Source organism: Macrobrachium rosenbergii, chromosome 19, assembly GCF_040412425.1.
Source record: "Macrobrachium rosenbergii isolate ZJJX-2024 chromosome 19, ASM4041242v1, whole genome shotgun sequence".
NCBI lineage: Eukaryota > Metazoa > Arthropoda > Malacostraca > Decapoda > Palaemonidae > Macrobrachium > Macrobrachium rosenbergii.
The window spans coordinates 22,917,770-22,939,636 of record NC_089759.1 but is presented as its reverse complement, the minus strand read 5'-3'; the positions used below and the strand labels follow the sequence as shown (position 1 = coordinate 22,939,636).

General features: G+C 33.5%; 1 protein-coding gene across 2 annotated transcripts in view; it reads left to right on the top strand.

Annotated features, from left to right (window-relative positions):
- The window catches only part of Kap3 (kinesin associated protein 3), a 261,015-nt gene extending 239,625 nt beyond the window's left edge, over positions 1 to 21,390 (top strand). For both annotated transcript variants that reach the window (XM_067121283.1, XM_067121282.1), the window contains 8 exons: positions 233 to 333; positions 2,415 to 2,636; positions 3,532 to 3,697; positions 4,272 to 4,397; positions 5,834 to 6,018; positions 7,549 to 7,741; positions 9,960 to 10,047; positions 18,044 to 21,390. In XM_067121283.1, the coding sequence (XP_066977384.1) occupies positions 233 to 333; positions 2,415 to 2,636; positions 3,532 to 3,697; positions 4,272 to 4,397; positions 5,834 to 6,018; positions 7,549 to 7,741; positions 9,960 to 10,047; positions 18,044 to 18,101 (1,139 nt within the window). In that variant the 3' untranslated portion in view covers positions 18,102 to 21,390. The remainder of the gene's footprint in view (positions 1 to 232; positions 334 to 2,414; positions 2,637 to 3,531; positions 3,698 to 4,271; positions 4,398 to 5,833; positions 6,019 to 7,548; positions 7,742 to 9,959; positions 10,048 to 18,043) is intronic.
- The last annotated feature ends 477 nt before the right edge of the window (positions 21,391 to 21,867 follow it).

Genomic DNA, 21,867 nt, shown 5'->3' with positions numbered 1-21,867 from the left:
AGTCAATATATAAGAGTTATATGCAAATTGCATTGCTGAAAAACTAACCAAGCAAAACACTATTATAATAATGTACGTAATAGAAAAATAAAGAAGTCTAAGTTGAGGAGTTACAGCATATTGGAAAGAGTTGCATATTTTTAACACCAGGTAAATACACATTCAGTTAATAATGAATTCTGAAATATTAACTCATTCAGTGTTTTGGTCTAAGGAAGTTCTTTGTTTACAGGTGAAGAGCGACACCAACAGGCTGTACTAGCTGTTCTGTATCATTTGAGTGTTGATGACAAGTGCAAGTCAATGTTTACATATACAGACTGCATCCCAACAGTAAGTTTTTTCTGCATACTTATGTGAATGAAGTTATAGAGAAGGTGTAAAAACAGATCAGACCTAGTTCAGTTTTTTAATACAAACCCATTACGTACTTATGTTTTAGCCCAATTTGGCAGTCCATGAAAACCCAGACAGATCAGTACCCCATAAAAAAGAAAAAACACCCACTATGATTGCCATCAAATTTTTTTTTGACAGATGGCTAATAGGTGTGGGTGTTTGTGTACCATAAAGTTGGGCAGTTATATAAGTAGTGAGCTTGTTGTGAATTGACTGCATTTTAAACTAAAATACGGTATATGACTAATGGAACATGGTTGCAAATTTTCTGTTGCAGGTAAAGTAAATGAAAGACTGATTAGAACTGGTAAAATGTTTTGTTTCAGTGTCTAGTTGTGGTGCTTTTGGGAGATTTGGAACTGACCCATGCCATGCTATTCTGGAAAAGATATAACACTTGACAATAGCATGTACTGGCATTATTTAAACACTGTGTCTATAAAACATTAATAAAACTTTAACAGTTCTGTACAGGATGACAAAGTTTGATTACTACCTGTGCACTGGGAAATGCTTTCATAAGATAAAGCTGTTTATGATTAATGGATTTGTATGAACAAATAGAATATATGCAGTGGTGCTTAATTTGATTATGACTTCTACCATTGCAAGAAGATACCCTACGTGGTCATCTTACATATGTGGTGTTAGGTTGTGGGCCCCAATGACATGCTTGTGTTACTCACTATGTAGAGCACCAACCTTTGCATTTTGTTAAGATTCTACATTGAAGCACATCCCATTATCTGAGTCTTTTTGTCCTTTTACTGTAAAACTTGAATAGTCTTTGTGGAAGTTTTATTGATGCTGATACCTGTAAGTTTAAGGGAACCTTAAATAATGCAAAACTGTAAAGTGCCATACCCCATTACCTTTGTTTTCTCTGATGGGCATTGATGGTTTTGTATATTAATAAGTTTTGGTTTGTTAATTTGCCTCTCTGTTAGTTTCTTCTTTGTTCTTTTTTTCATATAGGAGCCTTCTACTTTGTGGGAGCGTACTTTGCAAGTTGATATCTTTTTAGACTTGTTCCATAATTGTTTATACAATTTGAATAATAAATATAGAGCAAGATTACAAATGATAATGAGTCTTAAAGATTCTTTGTTCTCCTTGGAGTGATTTCAGAGCAAAGAACTTTTTACTTTTGAATAGAATTTCCTTTTGATGACAGTATCCTAAAATATTTCTTGATGTCTGTCCCATGTAGTGGATTTATGTACTGTACATGGTAAGACTGTGAGGGTAAAAAGAACAAAAGTCCACCCAGTGCCTATTGCTTGTGGAAAATTATCTTCAATGTATTTTTGCTTGAATTAATTGTTTCATCCTTCTGGAATTAAGTAGATGCAATACTGTACCTGTATTGTACTGTGATTGTACCCTTGTCCATGTTTTTCTCAGTCTCATTTCCAGCTTTTTAGGTTTTGGAAGTTTAGTAGGCAGATTAATGATTGGCCATCTGGAAACTTCCTGATGGGTTTCTGCAGACTTTAATTATTGTAATAATGATAGGGATAACAATAAAACTCAAAATTACTGCCTGGTTTGAAAAGCATGGAACGAAGGAGAGATGTCTGCATGTGTGTGTGTGTGTATGTATGTATGATTGGGATGTACAAGGTATGAGACTCCCTTGTTAGTCATGTGAGGTCAGCATAAAGAACTCATGAGCAGTGGGCATAGTTTACTGTCTAAGGGGCTAGTTGCTGTATGGGACTATATCTAGATAAAATAAAAAAAACAAGTTTAAAGGCTTGAAGACTGCCTTTTTAAAATCTCTTGTGGAATTTATGGAAACCAACAGCTGAAGGTTATTAATACAGGTTGATTTGATTTATGTTTATTCAAACTGGCATTGCAACATCTACTCTAGGTTATACTGGTGTATGCCATAAGGATTTTTATTTAAGTTTTATTTTCTTATCATTAGCCATTATTTTGTAAGGGCATTGTATTCAAGCACTGTATATGGATACTTTGTAATAAATTATGTCTTAATTCTTGACTCACAGGTGATGAAACTGATTTTAAGTTCTTCTGGCCCACAAGTACCTCTTGAGTTGATGTCTTTGGCAGTCAACTTGGCTGCCAACAAGCGCAATGCTCAACTGATATGTGAAGGTGGTGGTCTGAAGCTCCTGATGAAGAGGGCCTTGAAACACAGAGATCCACTTCTTACTAAGATGATACGAAATATAGCTCAACATGAAGGTCCAACTCGAGCTCTGTTTACAGTAAGGACAAATATTTTGATTTTGCACATTTTCTATTTATTTTTTGAAGATTTTTGTATCATCCTCCATTCCATCTTTCCATTCACCCATTTAAAGGTTACCTATTTTGCCTTGTTTTTTTTTTAATTGAAGTTAGGTTTCTTTTGTGATAAATTTTGGTATCGAACATGGCTGATCACTTCATGATAAGGTATTTTTGTAGATAGTGAAGGAAAGGAGTACAGTTTGCATTGTGCATATGTTAATATTGAATGCTAGAGGATTGAATTACACTGTTCCTCTTATACATGATGATATAAACAAAGCTGATTAAACACCAAGTAATAATATTAGTTCATTTAAGAATTAAATGTGTTCATTTAATGATGAACCCTAATAATCTAGCCACTTATTGCAGAAAATGCAGGACAGTTAGCAATAAATGCTAAGTCTTCTGGACAAGTCTCTTAAAAATATTACTGAAATGCTGAACAGTGTCAACTTCATTATTAAATTTTCAAGAAACTTGAATAAGTTATAATTTTTCATCTTAGGGGCTAAGCTCTAAATCCACTTTTGTAAGAGTCAAGAACTTTGGCCTGACATTTATTAGATTACCTTGTAATCAGTCAGTCTGGCCTCTTATTTTGTAAAATAGGTGATTTGTTACAAGAACTAAAGACAGAAGCTGTTAATTGAGGGAAATTAAAAACAGAGCTGCTAAAATTTATCTCTGCAGAAAAGATTATTGAAATAATTGCTGATAGTGTGAAGTGCTGTAAATGAACTTACAAATAAATAAATATGCTCAATTGTTTCTAGTTGTTGGTGTACTGAAAATTTAATGTCAGTCAAAATATACTTGAGTTTTTCCTTTTCTCTATACAGTACTGTATTGATTTTGATACAATTCCAGGAATTTGTGGGTGATCTTTGTGAGGTTGTTAGCTCTGGCAGTGGTGATGAATTTGTCCTGGAGTGTGTAGGCGTCCTTGGTAACCTTTCATTTCCTGACTTGGATTACTGTCAGCTGTTATCTAAATACAGTCTTATTGATTGGATTAAGGAGAGTCTTCAACCAGGTAACCAGAACATTTTTTGTGATTCTTTTAATTGTTTTTCTGCTTCACCCCCTTGAATTACAGAATTATTACTAAATGACTTGTATTGTGTTGGTTTTTTGTTGAAAAGTGAAGAGCGTAAGCTGTTCCATGAAAATATTTACGAGAAAGACAACAAGGGTTATCGTGAAAGTAAAAGAAAGCTAATGGGTTTTTGTACTGTAACCTTTTGTCACCAGAATTAACAAAATCATATTTGAGTTGCCATGTAATGTACATCAGTTGTGTTTTACCTTTAGGGTTAATTTTTACAGACTGGTTCACGAAGCACAACATAGGCAACATCAAAGTTTCCTCGCTGCTTCCTTTCATTTGTTCTTTCTCTTCCTGGCTAGCCAACTTCTACTTCTGTACCCAAGTTTCTGCTTCTCATGAAGAAATCTTTTAAATTGTCCATATGAGCTTACAGTCTTGATTCAGTGGTCTGTTCAGACTGTTTGACAATGATTTTTTCCTATTGATATCATACATATTATAGTATTATACCTTATGCTTATTTTTAACTGAAATACTGTATACAGTATATTATTTACAGATGCAGTGGAAGATGATCTGGCACTTGAGGTAGTGGTATTACTAGGTACAATTGCAGGTGATCAGGCTGCAGCAGAACTGATTGTTGAGACAGGAATACTTCACGCATTAGTCAATCTCTTGAATGGTATGCATTACTGCAAAATTATTTTCTTTTCACAGTTAGTTCTGTATCCAAGACCTCTCTTTATGTCCACATTCAGAGTCTAATGAATAAACATCACCAGAGTACCATGTGATAAACATGTTTTCCAAGTAATAGGATGCTTTATACTTATACAAGAGAATTCAAAAGTTATGCTGTGTTCTTGTAAAGTATATTATACAAATAAGAACTGGACTTTACAAAGCAAGCGTGGGAAACATAGATAAAATTAACATACATTTTCTTAAAGATGTGAAATAATTTTTCCATTCATTTTATTTTGTGCCCTATCAACCTGAATTCCACCTAGTCTATATGAATCCAAAATGTTAGTGAATAATATTAGATAATTGCAGTTAATTAATACAGTAGTTTGAAAAAAAAATGTGATTGTCATTTTTAGCTGTGTATCATAATCACTTGAATAATATAGCTGTAATTCCTATGTGATCCATCATATTCATAGGATTACCACCTATTCATTAGTGGTTTTTCAGTAGTATTTCACTCTGATGGACTCTTTGGAAGTTTTATGTGTCCATTAGTCAGAAGATTTCAGCCCTAACCAAAGGTTTTTTACTGGCTCTGGTCTACACTTATATCCCACCTTTTCAACTGAATAAACATTGGTCAATGTTTTCTTGTTAGTATAAAACACTTGTAATGCTACATTTTGTATATACATAAAATAAAAAAAATTTCCTAAAGCAACAAAGGTGTTGAGTAGATAACATAGATGCTCAAAGTGAAAACAAGTGATGTGTATGTGCAAAGAAAGTGTAATGGATACAAAACGTAATGGTGTTGTAATCTTTTAAGTAGATTGATAGGCACCAAAATGCACAGGTTGAAACATGATGACAAAAAAACTCAAAACGGGGCTATAAAAAACACTCAGGAGGCCCTAGGAGCCCTTATTTCTCACTCATACTTACCACTAGTAGTATACACCCCCAGCTTGCCTCATTTGAAATACTCTAATAACCTTTTCTGGATGTAAATGAAATTCCTTACCCTAGTTAGCTTAATAGAGTACGCTTTCCTAACTGGGAAAATACAGTTAAATGAAAGAGATCAGTTGTTTGATGGTGCTACTCTGCATCTCACTAGAGTGATGCATTTCTGTTGTATTTGGAATATATTTTAGTGTATTGCAAAGCATTGATTGTATGGATATTTCATGTTGACCATAATACCAGGCAAGTTTAGGATACTGAATTATGATAGAAATTCTAGTGTAGCAAAGTAATTTGAAAGTTCAAAATGACCACAGAGTCCTTTGAGGTGGATTAGAAGTCTGTACGTATGGTATAAACAGAGGTCACATATCTACAGATGAACAGATTTTGACAACCTTCATGACCAGCCCAAAGTGTTATTATGTATACAGTGTTGTAAATTACATGTTTTTCTTTCAGCCAAGCAAGAAGATGACGAAGTTGTTCTCCAGATAGTTTATGTGTTCTATCAACTAACTCGACATGAAGCAACAAGACCTCAAGTTATCTCAACAACTGAAGTGCCAGCTTATTTGATTGATCTCATGCATGACAAGAACACAGAAATCAGGAGAGTGTGTGATACTACCCTGGACATTATTGCAGTAAGTTGGGCTGTTCTGTTTGAATGTACATATTGATTTTGGTACCTTATGACTTTAAGATCCCAGTATGAGATATATGGGGTGGTAGGTTTTTCTGTCTTGCATTTTACTTTCCACTCTCTCCTGACAGTTGTTTCTTAGTGAAACTGAGAGTTTTCCTCGTGATACATCTTTGAAACCTTTTTACTCTCAAATTCCCTTTCATCCCTGAATGACCTCATAGGTCCCAGCACTTGGCTTTTGGCCTAAATTTTATTCCATTTCATTCATATATAGTGGCTGCAAATTCTAGTACAGTAGTAGGAGAACATTCTGTGTCCTATATATTGATGCATATGAAAGATGTTTTCTGATGCAAGGCTTTTATGCACTATTTCCTTGTTCAATGTTGCTTCTTCAGTGTCGGATAGTAGCTGTCTGTAACATTCATCATTGATTTCCAAAAACATTTCATGTGCAGAATACTAATCGTATAGATGTAGTACTTCGATTTTTATTATTTGAGGTTGTTCATATGACTGAAGAGTCTTTCAAATGAGAAAAAATCTTAACCAGTTGCCAAGTGGCTAAAGGATAGAATGAAATGACCTTGCATTTCAGGTACCTCCTTGCTATTGTGCAGCTTCACTGCCTTGTGGAAATCTTATTTAATTAGTGGATAAGGGACCTCCCTATGAAAGACAAGGCACAGTTATGGATACATTATTAGGGTAGGAGAAGATTCAAAATGTATATAATCAGAAGGAGCAAAATGAAAGCTGAAGAGAAGGTAATAATGGAAAAGTGGAGGTAGTGCTTTGAAAAAGATACTGAGTATGAAGGTGAATTGTAGAGGTCTGTGATCATCAGGAATAACATGTGATTGGCTGAGAGCAACTAGATGATCAGTCATTGACGAGCCATTCAGAATTAATGAAAACCTGATAGACGAAGAGATAGGACTTAATGATTAGGAAAAGAGTATGGCTGTGATTTATGCAGGAACAGGGGATGCAATGCAGTGTGAAAATTATAGAGGGATAATATTGCTTGAGCATATTAAGAAAATAATGGTGTTCAAGTTAAGATTGAGAAAAACTGGTACAATCAATGATTGTCAGTTTGGCTTTATGCCAGAGAATGAGGTAACTGCAGAAGTAACTTTAAATTACTGTACAATTTGGTGGTATGGATATACTAGTTACAAATTTGTAAGTATAAGAGTAATATTTACAATAACCATATACATTTCATAGCTCTAATAACAATAACACTGGTCATTTGGAAGATTTGTTTCATTTAAAGAGTGGTAGTACATAGATGTGCAGTTTGAGCAGTTGTCTTCTACATTATTTAAGTTGATGTCAGACTGGAAGTTTAAATTTACTGAAATTCAAGAAATTCTATATGATCATTAGATGCTTGGAATTTATTGTTAGAACAAAATTACATATTATTGGTACTCCCTTATCTTGTAGAGTATAATAAAATAGACTGTTATGAGTTATCAGTACGTATATGTTACTACTGTATTATTTCTTACGTCTACAGGAACATGATGAAGACTATGCTGTAAGGATCCAGTGTCACAAGTTTCGGTGGTACAATAGCCAGTGGCTTGACATGGTAGAAGAAGCAGAGAATATTGACACAATGGGTGGAGAAGAGATGGCAGGTGGTGAAGGACTCGGTCACTCTTTCCTACATCATTCAGATGTACTAGATCACCAAGGCTTATATTCAGGTATGCCACATTCTCTCCTCATTTCTTATAAATCTGTATGATTGTAATGAAAGGCTTGAACGGCGGAAAGTTGAATATCTACAAGGTGGTGTACTTTACCTGTTAATTTTTTAAATGTCTAACTTTTCAATTAGTACAATTTTTAGTTTTCTGCAAAAGAAAACTATTAACATGGCTTTGTCTGTCCGTCCGCACTTTTTTTTGTCTGCCCTCAGATCTTAAAAACTACTGAGGCTTGAGGGCTGCTAATTGGTATGTCAGTTATCCACCATCCAATCATCAAACATACCAAATTGCAGCCTTCTAGCCTCAGTAGTTTTTATTTTATTTAAGGTTAAAGTTAGCCATAAACGTGCATCTGGCAATGCAACAACATAGGCCACCATGGCCAGCTGAGAGTTTCATGGGCTGTGGCTAAGAGTTTCATACAGCATTATACGCTGTAAAGAAAACCTGAGTGCTCTGAAGATACTTCAACGCATTTTTTACTTGTTATTTTTTATACACTCTCTGGTCTCAAATACTATCGTGTGTTATTTTTTTATACACTCTCTGGTCTCATAATACTATTTTGTATGGCAGAATGGGAAAATCTTAGATTTATTCCTCTGCAAACACAAAAGTACACTGAATGATTGTGAAAATAAGGATGATGTGATGAGGTAAATGAAGACAGCTCCCTGGGAAAAATGGTGTGAATTGGGAAACTGGTTAATAGTGGACTCAATCACAGACACACAAAGCGACCCACTGGCTGCTGGACTCCCAAGGTTCCAAAAGGTGCATATATTCACCCATCTATGTACAGTTACTTGCCTACTGCCATTTTATTTTATAGTGCCTTGAGTGTCTGGGGTAATTTGTCTGTTATGAATTTAGATGGTCGGTGGTTAACTACTCCTTTGAAGTTAAGGCATGAGTTTAAGTGAAGCCCTTCTTTGGATGTAGGTATTGCAAGTTTTACCAAATATACAGTACATTATCTCACCTACTTTCAGCTTAGATACTATCTACAGACCATAATTATCATTACTATGTAGTATTATCAAACTACTGAGATACGTACCCACAGCTGCAGCATATATACGTTGACCTGTGAAGCTAAGAAATGCTAACACAGTACAATGTAATACTGCAAGGCAAAGTAGGGACCAAAAATTGTAAATATTTTAGAAGCAAAAGATACAAATCACAATAGTAAAATTATAATTAATAAACTGTTATCACCATTGATAGTTTGTTAATCTCAGGCAAAAATGGCAAATAAGAAAATACTGGAGCAGTTACTGAAAGCAGAAAACAGGATGAAATTTAACTTTTAAGAAAAAACTAACTTGCCTCTTGATCACTATTTAGGTATCATTCACTGGCACTATGGCCAAAGCTTAACAAAATAAACAGGGAATGTAGTATATGCAAACTTCTCCTCATAGAGAAATACCACATACAATGGACCTTACTTAGCTGACTAGATGGCATTAAAGGATCTTTGCAACATCCTTTCAATTTTACCTGCATTGCTCTCTGCATTTTACTTTTTATCCTTTCCACTGTAGTCGTATTACCCTTCTTACCTTGAGGTCCAACATCTTAAGCATTGCTCCAATTTTTATGTCTTATGAGCATCTATAAGTGTAACTCGTGGGTTTGTTGAATTAAATTATAATAATCATTTTAACACTGTTCTTGAATCATAACAGCACTAGTTGCTCTGCCCTCCAAACAAATAAGAAAGACCAGTACTTAGGTAAGCATCATATACTCTGGTCACCATATCATGTATCAGCAAAAATTACATAAATTTCAGTGTAAGTAAATGAAATATAATGTTAAAAGGTAATCTTAGTAAAAAAAAAGGATCACAACAGTGGTGAACACTTACAGATGCAATATATATTATTACTGGCTGACTGCCTTTCTTTTCTCTTGCAACAAGGACTGCAGTTTCTTGGGTGATTTGTGTGCAAGAAAGGGCTAATTAATAAGTAAATGGTTTGTGGTGAAACAAACAGTACATACAGTCGTTATGAGTAAATATAATGTAGTGCTCATTTAAGTGTTAAAATGTGAAATATAGATATCTTCTTTCTTGACATTCCCATTCAAGCAGGTTGTACATAGATTGCTAATTTTTCCTCATTTACTCTACTCCTTTTGCCATTTTTTGTAAAGCTAAGATTAATAAGACACCATGTTCCAAATAACTTTGTCTTTTCAGATGGCCTATCTTCTCCCGAAAGTGAAGAGTATCCTGGTATTAATGGACACTGTGAAAGCTCACGGCCTAATTCCAATTACACAAATAGGTGAGACTTGTCTGTTTGTATTTTATTTTATTTGTAGCTCACTGTTGATGTCATGTACATGCAGATCATTGTATTCGGAAGTAGAATATCCCAATAAATTTATATGTGCACACATACTGTCAACTAGGACTAATAGTGTTTGAGTCTAAAGAAGTGACTTATAGTACTATAAATATCCAGTACTAGAATATGAATTGCAGCCCTCAGTATATTTATAAGCTAAAGTAATAGCAGACCAGATTGTCTGAGGTGAAAGTTTTAGTATGTTACAGGATGGATGTTGCTTGATCACAGAGGTTTATTTTTAGCCCATGTAATTCCTTACACAACAGCCTTGGTATTTCATCCCTGCAAAGAATTCAACATTGAGATCTTTCTTCTCGCCTTTTCTGTTTTGTCGGGGTCCCACTAGACTATATGTTACCTCATGTTAATTGCTGTTCTTTTTGGTTTTCTCACTACTTTCATTCTTTACCTTCAATGACAACTGATTATTCCTCTCACACTGAAAAGCTTTACTGGATATCAGTGTCAACAAAAAAATTTATAAAACAGATGGGAAGATCATCCAAATCTAGCACGGCCATTTCAGAAAAAGAAAGGAAATAAAAGCAAATTATATATGTTTTATTGACTCTCTCTTCTTTTGTGATGATGAATTTTTTTCAACAAAGATTAAAGGCTTCAGATAATGAGACTACGTGAAGTGGAAGCTTGGGACTTTTTATTTTGAGCAAGCCTATCTCATGATACTCCTGGCATTTATACAATTCATTGTTGCATTCAGAACTTGTTTGCAACAACAGAGGTCTGAGTTTATTTGCACTGAGATAAACATTGAACAAAAATTAAAGGTAGGGAATTTAAATGTTTCATTTTAAATTTGAATCCAGATGGTTTCAATTTTTAACATTTGAATGTCTAATCATGTTTAATCTTATTTTCAGCTAGTTTATCTGATTCAATATATCATTTATGCTTCATTCTCGAATACAGGTATCTCTTGTGCTTATCTTTGAAGAAAATCATGTTCATATGATCTTTACTTTTTTATTTGAGAATCAGAAATCATGAACATTGTATAAAAGAATGCATATTGCCGTTTACATTCATTTGAGAATTTTTGGTTTGAGAATATGACAAGAGATTCATATTCAGAGCCTCCAAATGTGAATTTTTTCATATTTTTCTTGTTTCTATTTTTAAATCAAATGAAAAGTGTTAACTGTTCATCATTAGTGGGTTAACAGATAGGTATCTTTTAAACATAAGGTGAGTCTTTGGTGTATTTAACGTACATTAATTATCTTAAACACTTATTATAATGTAATAGTTTTTTAAGAACAATATTATGCTTCTGCTGATGTCCACATTTTCGTATGTAAATTGTTTTTTTATAGGATGACAATTTAGAAACAGGCCTTTTTTGCTATTCTTAAGTTGTTTGAATTATCATTATGCCTAGTTATAGCTCATGTAGCGAGAATTAAGTCTAAGGATCAAGGTATGTGCTGATAGCCAGCAAGAAGCTTCAATTATTTAACAACTAGTGTAATTTTGCTATTTTAACTGACAAGCATGACAACATTTTTTATCTTAATAGTTCAAAGAGGGATATTGCTTTTTGGTGAGGAGGCTTGTACCGCTGCAATGTGTTGGCATATTATTTCCAGATAAGCTGAAAATATTTAACCTTTGTTTATTAATTTTTTTGCTTTTTGCTTAATTTTTTCTTTTGCCTAAATTCCCAGGTCATCATATCCATGACAGCCATCCTAGAATCAGAAATGGTCATAAATACTGTATATGTTATGTTCTGCTTCTTTGATACCAAGAAAGAGTGTTCAGGGTTTAGTCACAAAAGCTAATACATACTGTACTGTATTTTAGTGACCTGTAGCTAAAAGATGTTCTATAATTTTGACAAAAACAGTTTTCTACTTTATTACTTTCTTCATTGCTAAATAATAGCCTTGTGAGAGGAAGTCATTTGGGAGACCTGCTGTTGTTAATGAGCCTTTCTTTAGATGACAGAGGGCAGAACAGTTTTTATTAAGGAAGGTCATCCTAAATTTTTTGCAATTTTTTCCAGCCAAGTACTGCAATTCATTAATGATACTAGAATATCTCCATTTATCCAAGCAGCTTTTGAAAATGTGCTCTTTTTTTCATAATTAGATTTCATGGCATTCGAAAATCTGGCCATTTCAAAGCACTATAGGGATAGGAGTCAGAAATATTGTTGGTTTGGAAGTGTTAATAGAATTTACATTCTAAGAATTTTTTGTCTTATAATCTTGCAGTTGGTAAATATTTTGTTGGCCCTTTCTGATCATGATATGTTTTGTATTTTATAATCTTGTAGTTGTTGGGAAATATTTTCTTAGCTCTTTCTACTTTCTTGGTTTTTGTCATATTACTAGCCATTTTGTCAAGATTCTAGAACAACTTCTGTTGTGGGTTTTGATTACATTTCATGGTAAATGAATATTGACTCTGTAGCATACACTATATAAAAAGGCAACAGTTACTGGTCCATTAAATAAATTTTTGATTTTCATGATTCATGAAGCAAAAATAGAATTCATTATCCTTAGCTTTCTCATATTGAGCAACTATTGGTTTGGTTTAATGAGGAACATTAGGCAGTTAAGGTTCTGAAAGGCCACAAAATAATGTAATGCGATGTGTAGATACATGTAGTTTAGTTTCATGCCATAAATTTGTAGATACACGTAATTTAGTTTCATGCCATAAATTTGGAGAATTGTTTTAGCTAAGGGTACCATATGTCATTTTCTTCAGTTAGTAATCTTTTTGTGGATTAAAAAATAGAACATGAAGGTCGTAACTGTGGTGAGCATACTTGCGTCAAAAATCATTCACCAGTAAGGTTTTTCAGAAGACTTTTATTCTTTTATGTAGGATTTTGTTTTATAATAGATTCAAAATTTCTTGGTTTTAATTTTTTTCATGTTTCATGTAGGAGTTGTTGTCAGTTCCAGTTTATTCAGAATACTTTTACTGCACTTCTTGCTATTCATAATCTTAAAAAATTTTATATCTCTCTGAACTTTCTCTTTTCTTTGAGTCCTCTTAACGTATGATTCCACCTATGCATTTTGGATAGAAGGTAGAATTTGATTAACATTTTATTCAGTATTATAGTAGAGGCATTAGTATGCTTAATTTTCTTAATTTTGATTCTATAATAGGTGTAGTTTACTGCATTTTTTGCATATGAAAGATCACTATAATAAAATTTATCAGTGTGTAGTACTGCATTTGCCATGAAGATGTACTGTATGTATTTACAGCAAAACATTTTCATCATCGAGTTTTCTGTACTTTAGTGATTTGTGGTATGGTGGGAGAAGAAGGCCTGATCGTAGTAGTGCCATAAGTGTAGACTCCCTGTCTGTAAGTAGCTAAAGGTTGAGCAACCTAAAGAATAGCCTTGCACAGCACATTAATAGAGTGTAATGCTTACAGATTTTGTTTCACTGCTTTAGTAACTAACACTGGAAATGATGTATTTGTGAATACACTAAACTATTTTCTTCTTGGTTATATTTGTATTTTAAGTAAGTATAAAATTTACTTAAAATATGCTGTAAAGGTTGCAGAGCCTCTATCAGAAACTTATTAGCCAAAGTGAAATATTCAGCAGTTGCCATGTTCATGACAGAGCTATTTTGGTAATATTAAAAGCATAGTCAGAATACAGGTTTTTGTTCTTTAAAGGGGAGAACAAAAAGCTGTTCAGTAAATAGTATTTTTGTTGATTCTAGTATTTTGAATTTTAAAGAACCAGATTGGCTGTAAGGGAATGAAATGCTGTGAAAATGAGTGATGAATGTATTGCCAGCTTATCAAGTTATTTTGTCAAAGATTACAAAGTTGGAGAGTATGTAGTATTTATGATGTCATAGGTAAGGAGTTTTTGTATAAGATATAAGTAATGTGAGGCTGCTTGTGTCATCGACTGTAATTGGCGAGGACTGGCACATAGTGCTCGTTTGGATATCAAGAATTGTGTCGAGACTAATTAATTATTTTTTGAGTGCTTAATACAGTATTTATTTAATAGGGGAAAGAGGTGATTGGAAGATACAGCAGTACAGTAGTAGTATTCCTTGTATGTATATTTTATTACAGTTCAGCTGTATTTTTACTCAGCATACAAATCATTGGTGGGAGCTGATTGATAGTTTTATTATATGATTTGGTTTTAGTTTATTTGTGAGAGTCCTGTCCTTTTAGCTGTAGAAAGTGTTTGTGCAATGCCACTGTATAAAATTGCAACATAGTGTTATGATTGCATGATTTTCCAGGTGAGGTTTGATGTTAGCTCATTCTATATATTGTATTTATGCATGAAAATATTAACAGTGAGGAAGATTTTGAGGACCATGAAAAATTTACTATACATACCATGGTTTTTTTTTTTTTTTTTTGTCAGATAAGTAAGTCTTTCAGATGTTCCTTTCACTGCTTTAGAACCCCAGTTGTATGACATCTGGCAACTAACCTTGTGTAATAAATATTAACCAGGATAGGTTTTGTCCCTGCAGAGTGAATATCTATGTTTATAGTGCCATTATAACTATTCCTTTTCAGTATTATTTCCCATTTTGATAAATGTTATTTTAGTTTTATGTTGTCTCTGTGACTTTTAAAACAGTTGTCAAGACTGTTACCATGACTACTTATACTGTATGTAATTTCAGTGGAATGCTGTTGAATATCTTTTAAATTTATTTTCTTGTCCCATAAAACATAAATATTTAAAGAAAAATTTATGAGGAAAACTTTAGAAACAACTAAAAATATTTAGGGGGGAAGAAAGATCATTCCAAATGATAGGAAACCATTCCATGAACCTGTGGCAACTATCATATCTTGGGCTAAATACAACAGGTAAGTAATAAAAAGTCAAATAATGAAGCCATACAAATAAAGCAAGTCATATAAAATAAGAAGCTCAAGGACATAGCTGAAGAATAGACAGTTTTGGGCTAGTGCCCTTCACAGTTGTGGGCTGCAAGAAGATTGCTAGTGGTGGAATGAGAATATCCAGAAGTCTGATGAGTGTAAGAGGATTTTTCTTTGAGCTCAAGACTATCTGAAGGAGAGTAGCAGTGTTACTGTTTTGTAGTCAGAGAAGACTCGGAACAGCTGTTTCTACTTTGATTGTACGGGGAACAGTGGTACTGTAAATGCACCCTTGGGTAGTGAGAATGGTTGCTTACGCAAGGCAACTCGTGATTCAAGTTCACTGGACATTTGGTGGCATATTGAGAAGGTTCAACAATTGCCTGTCTACTTGAAGGCCTGTTAGAGGATGACTCCAACTGATGGCACTTCAAATATTCTTATTTGGGCAGAAACGTACCTGGAACTGATGATTTGTTTCATAGGGGCCAGATCAGTCAGAAACGGAATAAAGTGAATTCCTAATGCAGCAGAATCATAGAAGTGGTTAGTTCTGCTTAAGCTGACAAAACAAGAACTGCTTGGATGTGATGTTATCTGGCAGGGATAATGAGCTCCCAGAAGACATAACGAAAGCTTTGTAAGTAAAAAAGCACAGGCATAGGAACTGAGAGTAATGATGTTGAAACAGCAGGTGGCAGAGACTGGCATGAATTGGAGGCCAAGAGAACTGCAATCAAATTATCCATGGAATACTGAGGCCACCCTTTATTGAGAAGATCAACAAAAGGTGCATTGCAGATTGCTGGAACTCCTATGAAGGCGAAGACCTGGGTACTGAGGGGCAGACAACAAGGAGATAGGAAGATTCTTCTGAGGGGTAACATGGCAAGTGCTTGGTTAAGGAGACTTCTGAGGAGGAGAAGCTTCATTAGTAAAGAAGACAGGAAGAGCCAAGACCAGGAAAGTTATGTTTCCTAATGTTGAAACTCTTTGACACAAGGAGGATTTGGCAGACTTCCCTGCCAAGACTTGAGTCTTTGCAGCAGGTGGTGTTACATGATGCGGAAGAGTCAGGAGATACATGATGGGGAGGAATCGGAACGAGCATTTCCTGATGCCTTGAGAACATGACATTTATAAACCCTTCCCTTAGTATGGAGAAGCCGTTAATCCACAAATTAGTTCACACCTATTAGACTGTGTATGAAGGGCATATCTAATGAAGATTGGTATCTAAGGATGGCATAAAAGAACTACAAGACTTTCCTTGTGCCTCCACACAAGTGCACAGCGTTATGAGTATGAAAAAAGGTTATGGTTCCACAAGAACAAGTACAAGTGTTGGGAAATGGTACAAATTATAATACTGTACTAAGAAATATCTAGAAGTATTTTATTTTACAGGTTAATTCATATTTATAAAAGCTGAGAACTGAAACAGAACTGAAGGTAACCATTACTGTGAAGTAGTGAGAACAGTTAAAAGATATAACTACTTAAATTGGAAGGGGTACTGTATATGCAAAAAACAATAAGGAAAACTTATGAAAAATCGGTAACACTACTACTAAGCCCCAGTGACGGTAATAAACAGGTTGATTTTGACAAAAAGAATGTTACTGAAATTCTATATTAAAAGCATTGCAGAAGAAATCCCATAATTCTTATAACAAATAAATCCCCAGGAAAGGTAACAGACAAATCCCAGGACAAATGCTAGTTACTCATCATCATTTTTTATATCCAGTAAATAAATGCCAGAAAAAGACTGGAAAGCAGGAAAAGCTATCACTACCTAAATGACACTAGTAGACTCTCCGATCAACCAGAAATTTATACATAATACTTCAATTTAGCATGAAGTCTACAAAGAGCAGTAATTTGCCACCCTGGGTATTTTCATGCATGGGTAATGCCTTACCACTCTCAGGTTGATACATTTCTAGATGTTTTCCTAATCACTGTAGAGCATTTCTAACAAGAAATGAGTGTTAATGCCAAAATTTGATAGGTAGAGAAATGGTTTTGCTACATGTTATAATCATAAAATCAGGAAACATTTGTAGATTGATTTTTTTTAGAAACATTAAAATAGAGCGTGTCTCTTTGGAGTTGATTTGTTCGACATGTTTTTATTTTAACATTAAGTTTCTACAATACAGTGCTTACAATGGGTGCCTTTTAAGGCCAGGACAATTGTCTGGGTACGTTTTGATAGCATGGAAGCTAATTTCAGAAACTTGTCTACTACATTTCAAGATTATCTTTTGAATATCTGTAGCACTGACAAACCTTTATCCTCTCTTCAAGCTTAGGGTTGCAGGAGCACTTTTTTGCATGAAGGCCTTTACCTTATACTTTTATTACAATCTTTTAAGCTGCTGTTACATTCTTGAGTAGTATATTCATGTTAACATTTGAAAGAATGAAATAGTAGCACTGTAATATGTTATGTGGTGACATCAGTGACAAATTTTAGAAAATTTTGAAAATTTTGTTATTTATCTGCTGTAAGGTTATTTACATCTATATTCGTAATTAAAATTTTAGTAATGAAGTACCCAGATAGTCTACTGTATTAGTAGTTTTTGCATACAGCATTTTTATACTATAGCCTATCTGACTGGATACAGATATACTGGATACATACATATATCATATTACAAATGGTTTTATCATCAGTACAGTAGTTACTGTTGTTATAGCAGATCTTGAAGTATTACTTTTGAATTTGTTTTCAGTGCTGATACTGTGTTAGTGTGTACTGTACTTAACATTACATTTTGTCAGAACAGTTTTTGTGCTGTAGCATTGGCCTATATTAAAGTGTCTGCAATATATTACTGTATAGACCTAGATGCCGTAGAGCTTCATGTTGGATGTTTTTATTGAAGAAGTATTACCCAAATTGACACACAAAACAAAGGTTGAAATTGGAGGAAATTATTACAGAATTTTAATCATAAGAGATCACTGTAGCAGATGCAAGAGAAGGAATCACCGTATATGTCTTGTATGTTTGTTTGAAACAAATGTTGTCCTTTTTGTTTTTTTACAGATTTAGTGCTGACTTGGAGCAGTTTGCAGATGAACTTTTGAAGAAGGCTGGAGTTTAAGAAATGACATGGAGCTGCTGTTGTGGGGGTCTCATTTTTGTATACATCTGTCTAACTATATTTTCCTCAGTTTTTCTATTTATATAGTTTTTATATGTAAATACTATGTATTGTTATATATCCTTTAAGGGTGCCTAATCAATTTGAGATTTTTGGGTGGTCCCAAAATTCATATGTGGCAAAGAACATCCTGACAAAGTATAAACAGCAATATTTTATATTATTGCATAGTGTAATTTTAATTTTCATGTTCTAAAGCTTTTTTTTGTTTAATTTTAAAGCTGAATACAAATACTTTATTGCAATATGTTCAAAAGTGGGAAACAACAAAAAAGTCAAAATGGCTCACTGAGTTTCCCCCAAAATTTTTTGTTGATGGTGTCTTTTGACATCCTCAAAATCTCAAGGTTAGGAATAGGATGGTGCTATATGAAGTCATCAGAATCTCTAAGGGTTAATGGAAATTTGGTTGCTGAGTGTCCTTGTTTTTTTAAATGTAATTTGGTAAGAAACTGTAGCAAAAATTCAGCTTCAAAATGTACAATGTGTTGAGACTCATGTCTCCAAAATAGTACTTCCCTGACATGATAAGCAATTTGTAAGAGATCTAGATCTTTCCCAATTCAAGTGTGATCTTCCTGCGCACCAGTCATTTCTAGTTAATATATTAGGATAAATTCACTTACTTATTTGGTCTCACTTTTCCATCTCTCCTGCTATTGTATTTTTGCTGACTTGGATCCCATCCACATTATACAGTATTTGGAGTTATGTATTTGCTCTAGATAGTGCATTTGTACTTAAAGTCTGTTTTTCCCATCAAGTTAGCTTTTATGTTTGCTACAGCTTTGTATGGTCACAAAGGAATTTGTTCTTTATTTCCTTACATTACCAATGCCTTCCAATGTGTTAAGGACAACAAAAATAACTTTTGAATATCAGTATTAATAATTAAATTTAACAAATATAAAACAGTTCCATCACAATACCCTGATTCCTTGTATAATTTTGTGTTGGAAAAATAATAATCCATAAACATAGACAAGCTTTAATTTTGGTTTTTTCTTTGTGCTCCAAGTTCAGATTTTATTCCTTAGTAAAAACAAGAGAAATATTATCATATGTACATATGCATACCATAGGGTTTGTTTTCATCAAGGAAAGAGATTTAGCATTGATTTGATGTTGTGTTATTGCTTCCTATTGTCATTAAAGGAATATGTGGTGTGAATGAATTATAAAAATGGTAAAAGACAATAGCAGTTCTGCCTCTAGCTTAGACTTTGCCATTTATTGTATGGAGAGATGATGATAACACAAGCACCAATATAAATGTCATCATAAAACATTTTATTGTGTGAATTATTTCATTTGAAAAGATTCAGCATTTTTTCCTGCATGTTTTTGAGTTAAGAAAGACTCCTCTAAATACAATGACTGTACTGTCAAGTTATCCTGAATTGTATCTATTGTGTACATTGCAACCTTATTGTGTATGGTTGGAATATTTGCAAACTCAATATGCCCACCATATTCTCTTAGCTTCTACTCTATACTGTACATGTACTTTTTGCATATTCCTAAAGTGTTTATATGAGCATGCTTTTCTTTACTCTTAAAGGTTTGATAAGGAAAAAACTGATTGAGAGGAGGAAAACATGCAATGATCTTTGAATTCCGCTGATGATGCTGGAAAACTTAACAGGTAAATGAAGACATGTCAGTGGAATTGATGTAAACTGCATGTTACCTTCTCTGTTCAAATTTCACTGTGGAAGAGTAATGAATGCTTGTTATTCTTTTAAAGATTAACACCTTTTCAGTGATCTCTTTATTTCTAGTCAGAATTGAAACTTGTTTTCTTAGATTATCTCAGTCAACCTTATATAACATTTACGTTCTGAGAACTGAGAAGAAATTCTTTCTTATTTTGATGGATAGGAATAAAATTTTCTTTGCTACAGCACTTCAGTTTTTTTAACAGAATATATTCTTTTTTCAAGAAGACCAGAATTTTATGTTACTCCTATGGTTTTATTTTACTCTCTTAACAGTATCAATGAACCTTTACTATTTTGTACATTTAAGCTCATGATTGCATAATGATTCATTATTACAGATATCTTCTCAGTGAATGATTTTTTATTTTTCTTTAGCAAATGTATAAAGATAAGAAATGAATGAAGTTTCAGGTGTCTTTCATGTATTGTTAATTTTATTTTATAGACTTGGAATTTTTAGTTTTATAGCTAGTTATATATGCCTTGATGTCTACCTAACTATCAGTTTGTTTCTTTAGCTGATGTCTTCTACAGCTTATTTAATAGGGAGATTGTGAACTTCATGTACACAAAACATTTAGAAAGTTTTGAAAGAAGATTTACATACAATGAGTGGATAAAGACATCAACAAATGAGTTTTGTGAGGGGTTATAATTAATGTAAACAGTTTTACTTATTTTGTCAGACATTTTGAAGAAGAGCTGGCAGCTTTTGGTCAAACTCTAAAGGTATTTTTTCAATTTTATATGTGATGCAGCATGACTGGGGTATCAACATTCTATACTGAGTAGCAGTGGGTAGTTTTATGATGAAAGGTGGTAAACATTGCAAAATTAAAAGACCAGAGTAATTTTACCGCATTTGTGTATGTAACAGATACCTCTGTCTAGTGGAAAGGATTCCAAAATCTTCCTGCATCTATAGACAATATTATATTCCTTCCTAGTGATATTACTCTTGCAAAGTAGGTAAAAAAATGCTTTTTTAGGATGTGTTAACTGCAACAATGTTCTCTTCAGAGTTGATAACCATTATGGAAACACTTATTACTGTTTAAAACTACTTACAATGATACTGAATGAGAAAATATGGTTTTCCATGATGATAATGTTGAAGATAGGGATGTATGTACATACTGGCTGATTTCATACACCAAAGATGGGGTAATTTTACATTAGTTTGGAATTAAGAGGTGATAAAGGAAACGTTTAATGGGAAAATACTGTATTTCACAATTTCTTTGAAAAAGCTTTTTGTTTCTAATGGCTACTGTTGCAAATATTATTGAACTATTAAAAATAACTGTGATGCTTGTATAGATAAGAACAGGAAAGGTTAATGATGTATTGTGTTGTTTGCAGCTTGTAACTGATAAAGAACAATGAAATATATCCTTCCAGGAAGCAAAAAATGTGCACTTGATAGCTTAGCTTCTATATTTAAATGAGATAGCGCATATGTTTCTTACTTATAACCTTAAGCTTCAAATAAAGAAGATATTGGTTAAGTATTTGTTTTTATCTTTCATGGTGAAGTGTTGCCCCTATTCACACATTCATGCTGTTGACTTCTTGGGTCTTATTTTGACGCATCGTCACTCCCAAAGACTAACGTTATTCAGGGTAAAAGTATAGTAGGAGGGAGACTTTTTAGACCATGTAATCGCAAACTTTTAGCCCATTGAAGGGTCATGAAAGATTTGACGTTATGAGAGAAGCTTAGAAATGGAGAACTCATTTTATTTAAAACAACTTTGTCAAACTATGATAATCACAAGTAAGTTTTATTTCAGGAAATGAAAAGGTATGGCTCAAAATGTGGATATAAATGATGATTAACGTTTCCACCCACGTTACTATGGAATACAGAAACTGGTGAGAGTGTTGAGACAACAGCTATACTAAGTATATATTGTCTGGAATGTAGGAATGAGAAACAAATATATTCATCATATTGCTGAGGGATCTTGTTGGTGAGTTGATCT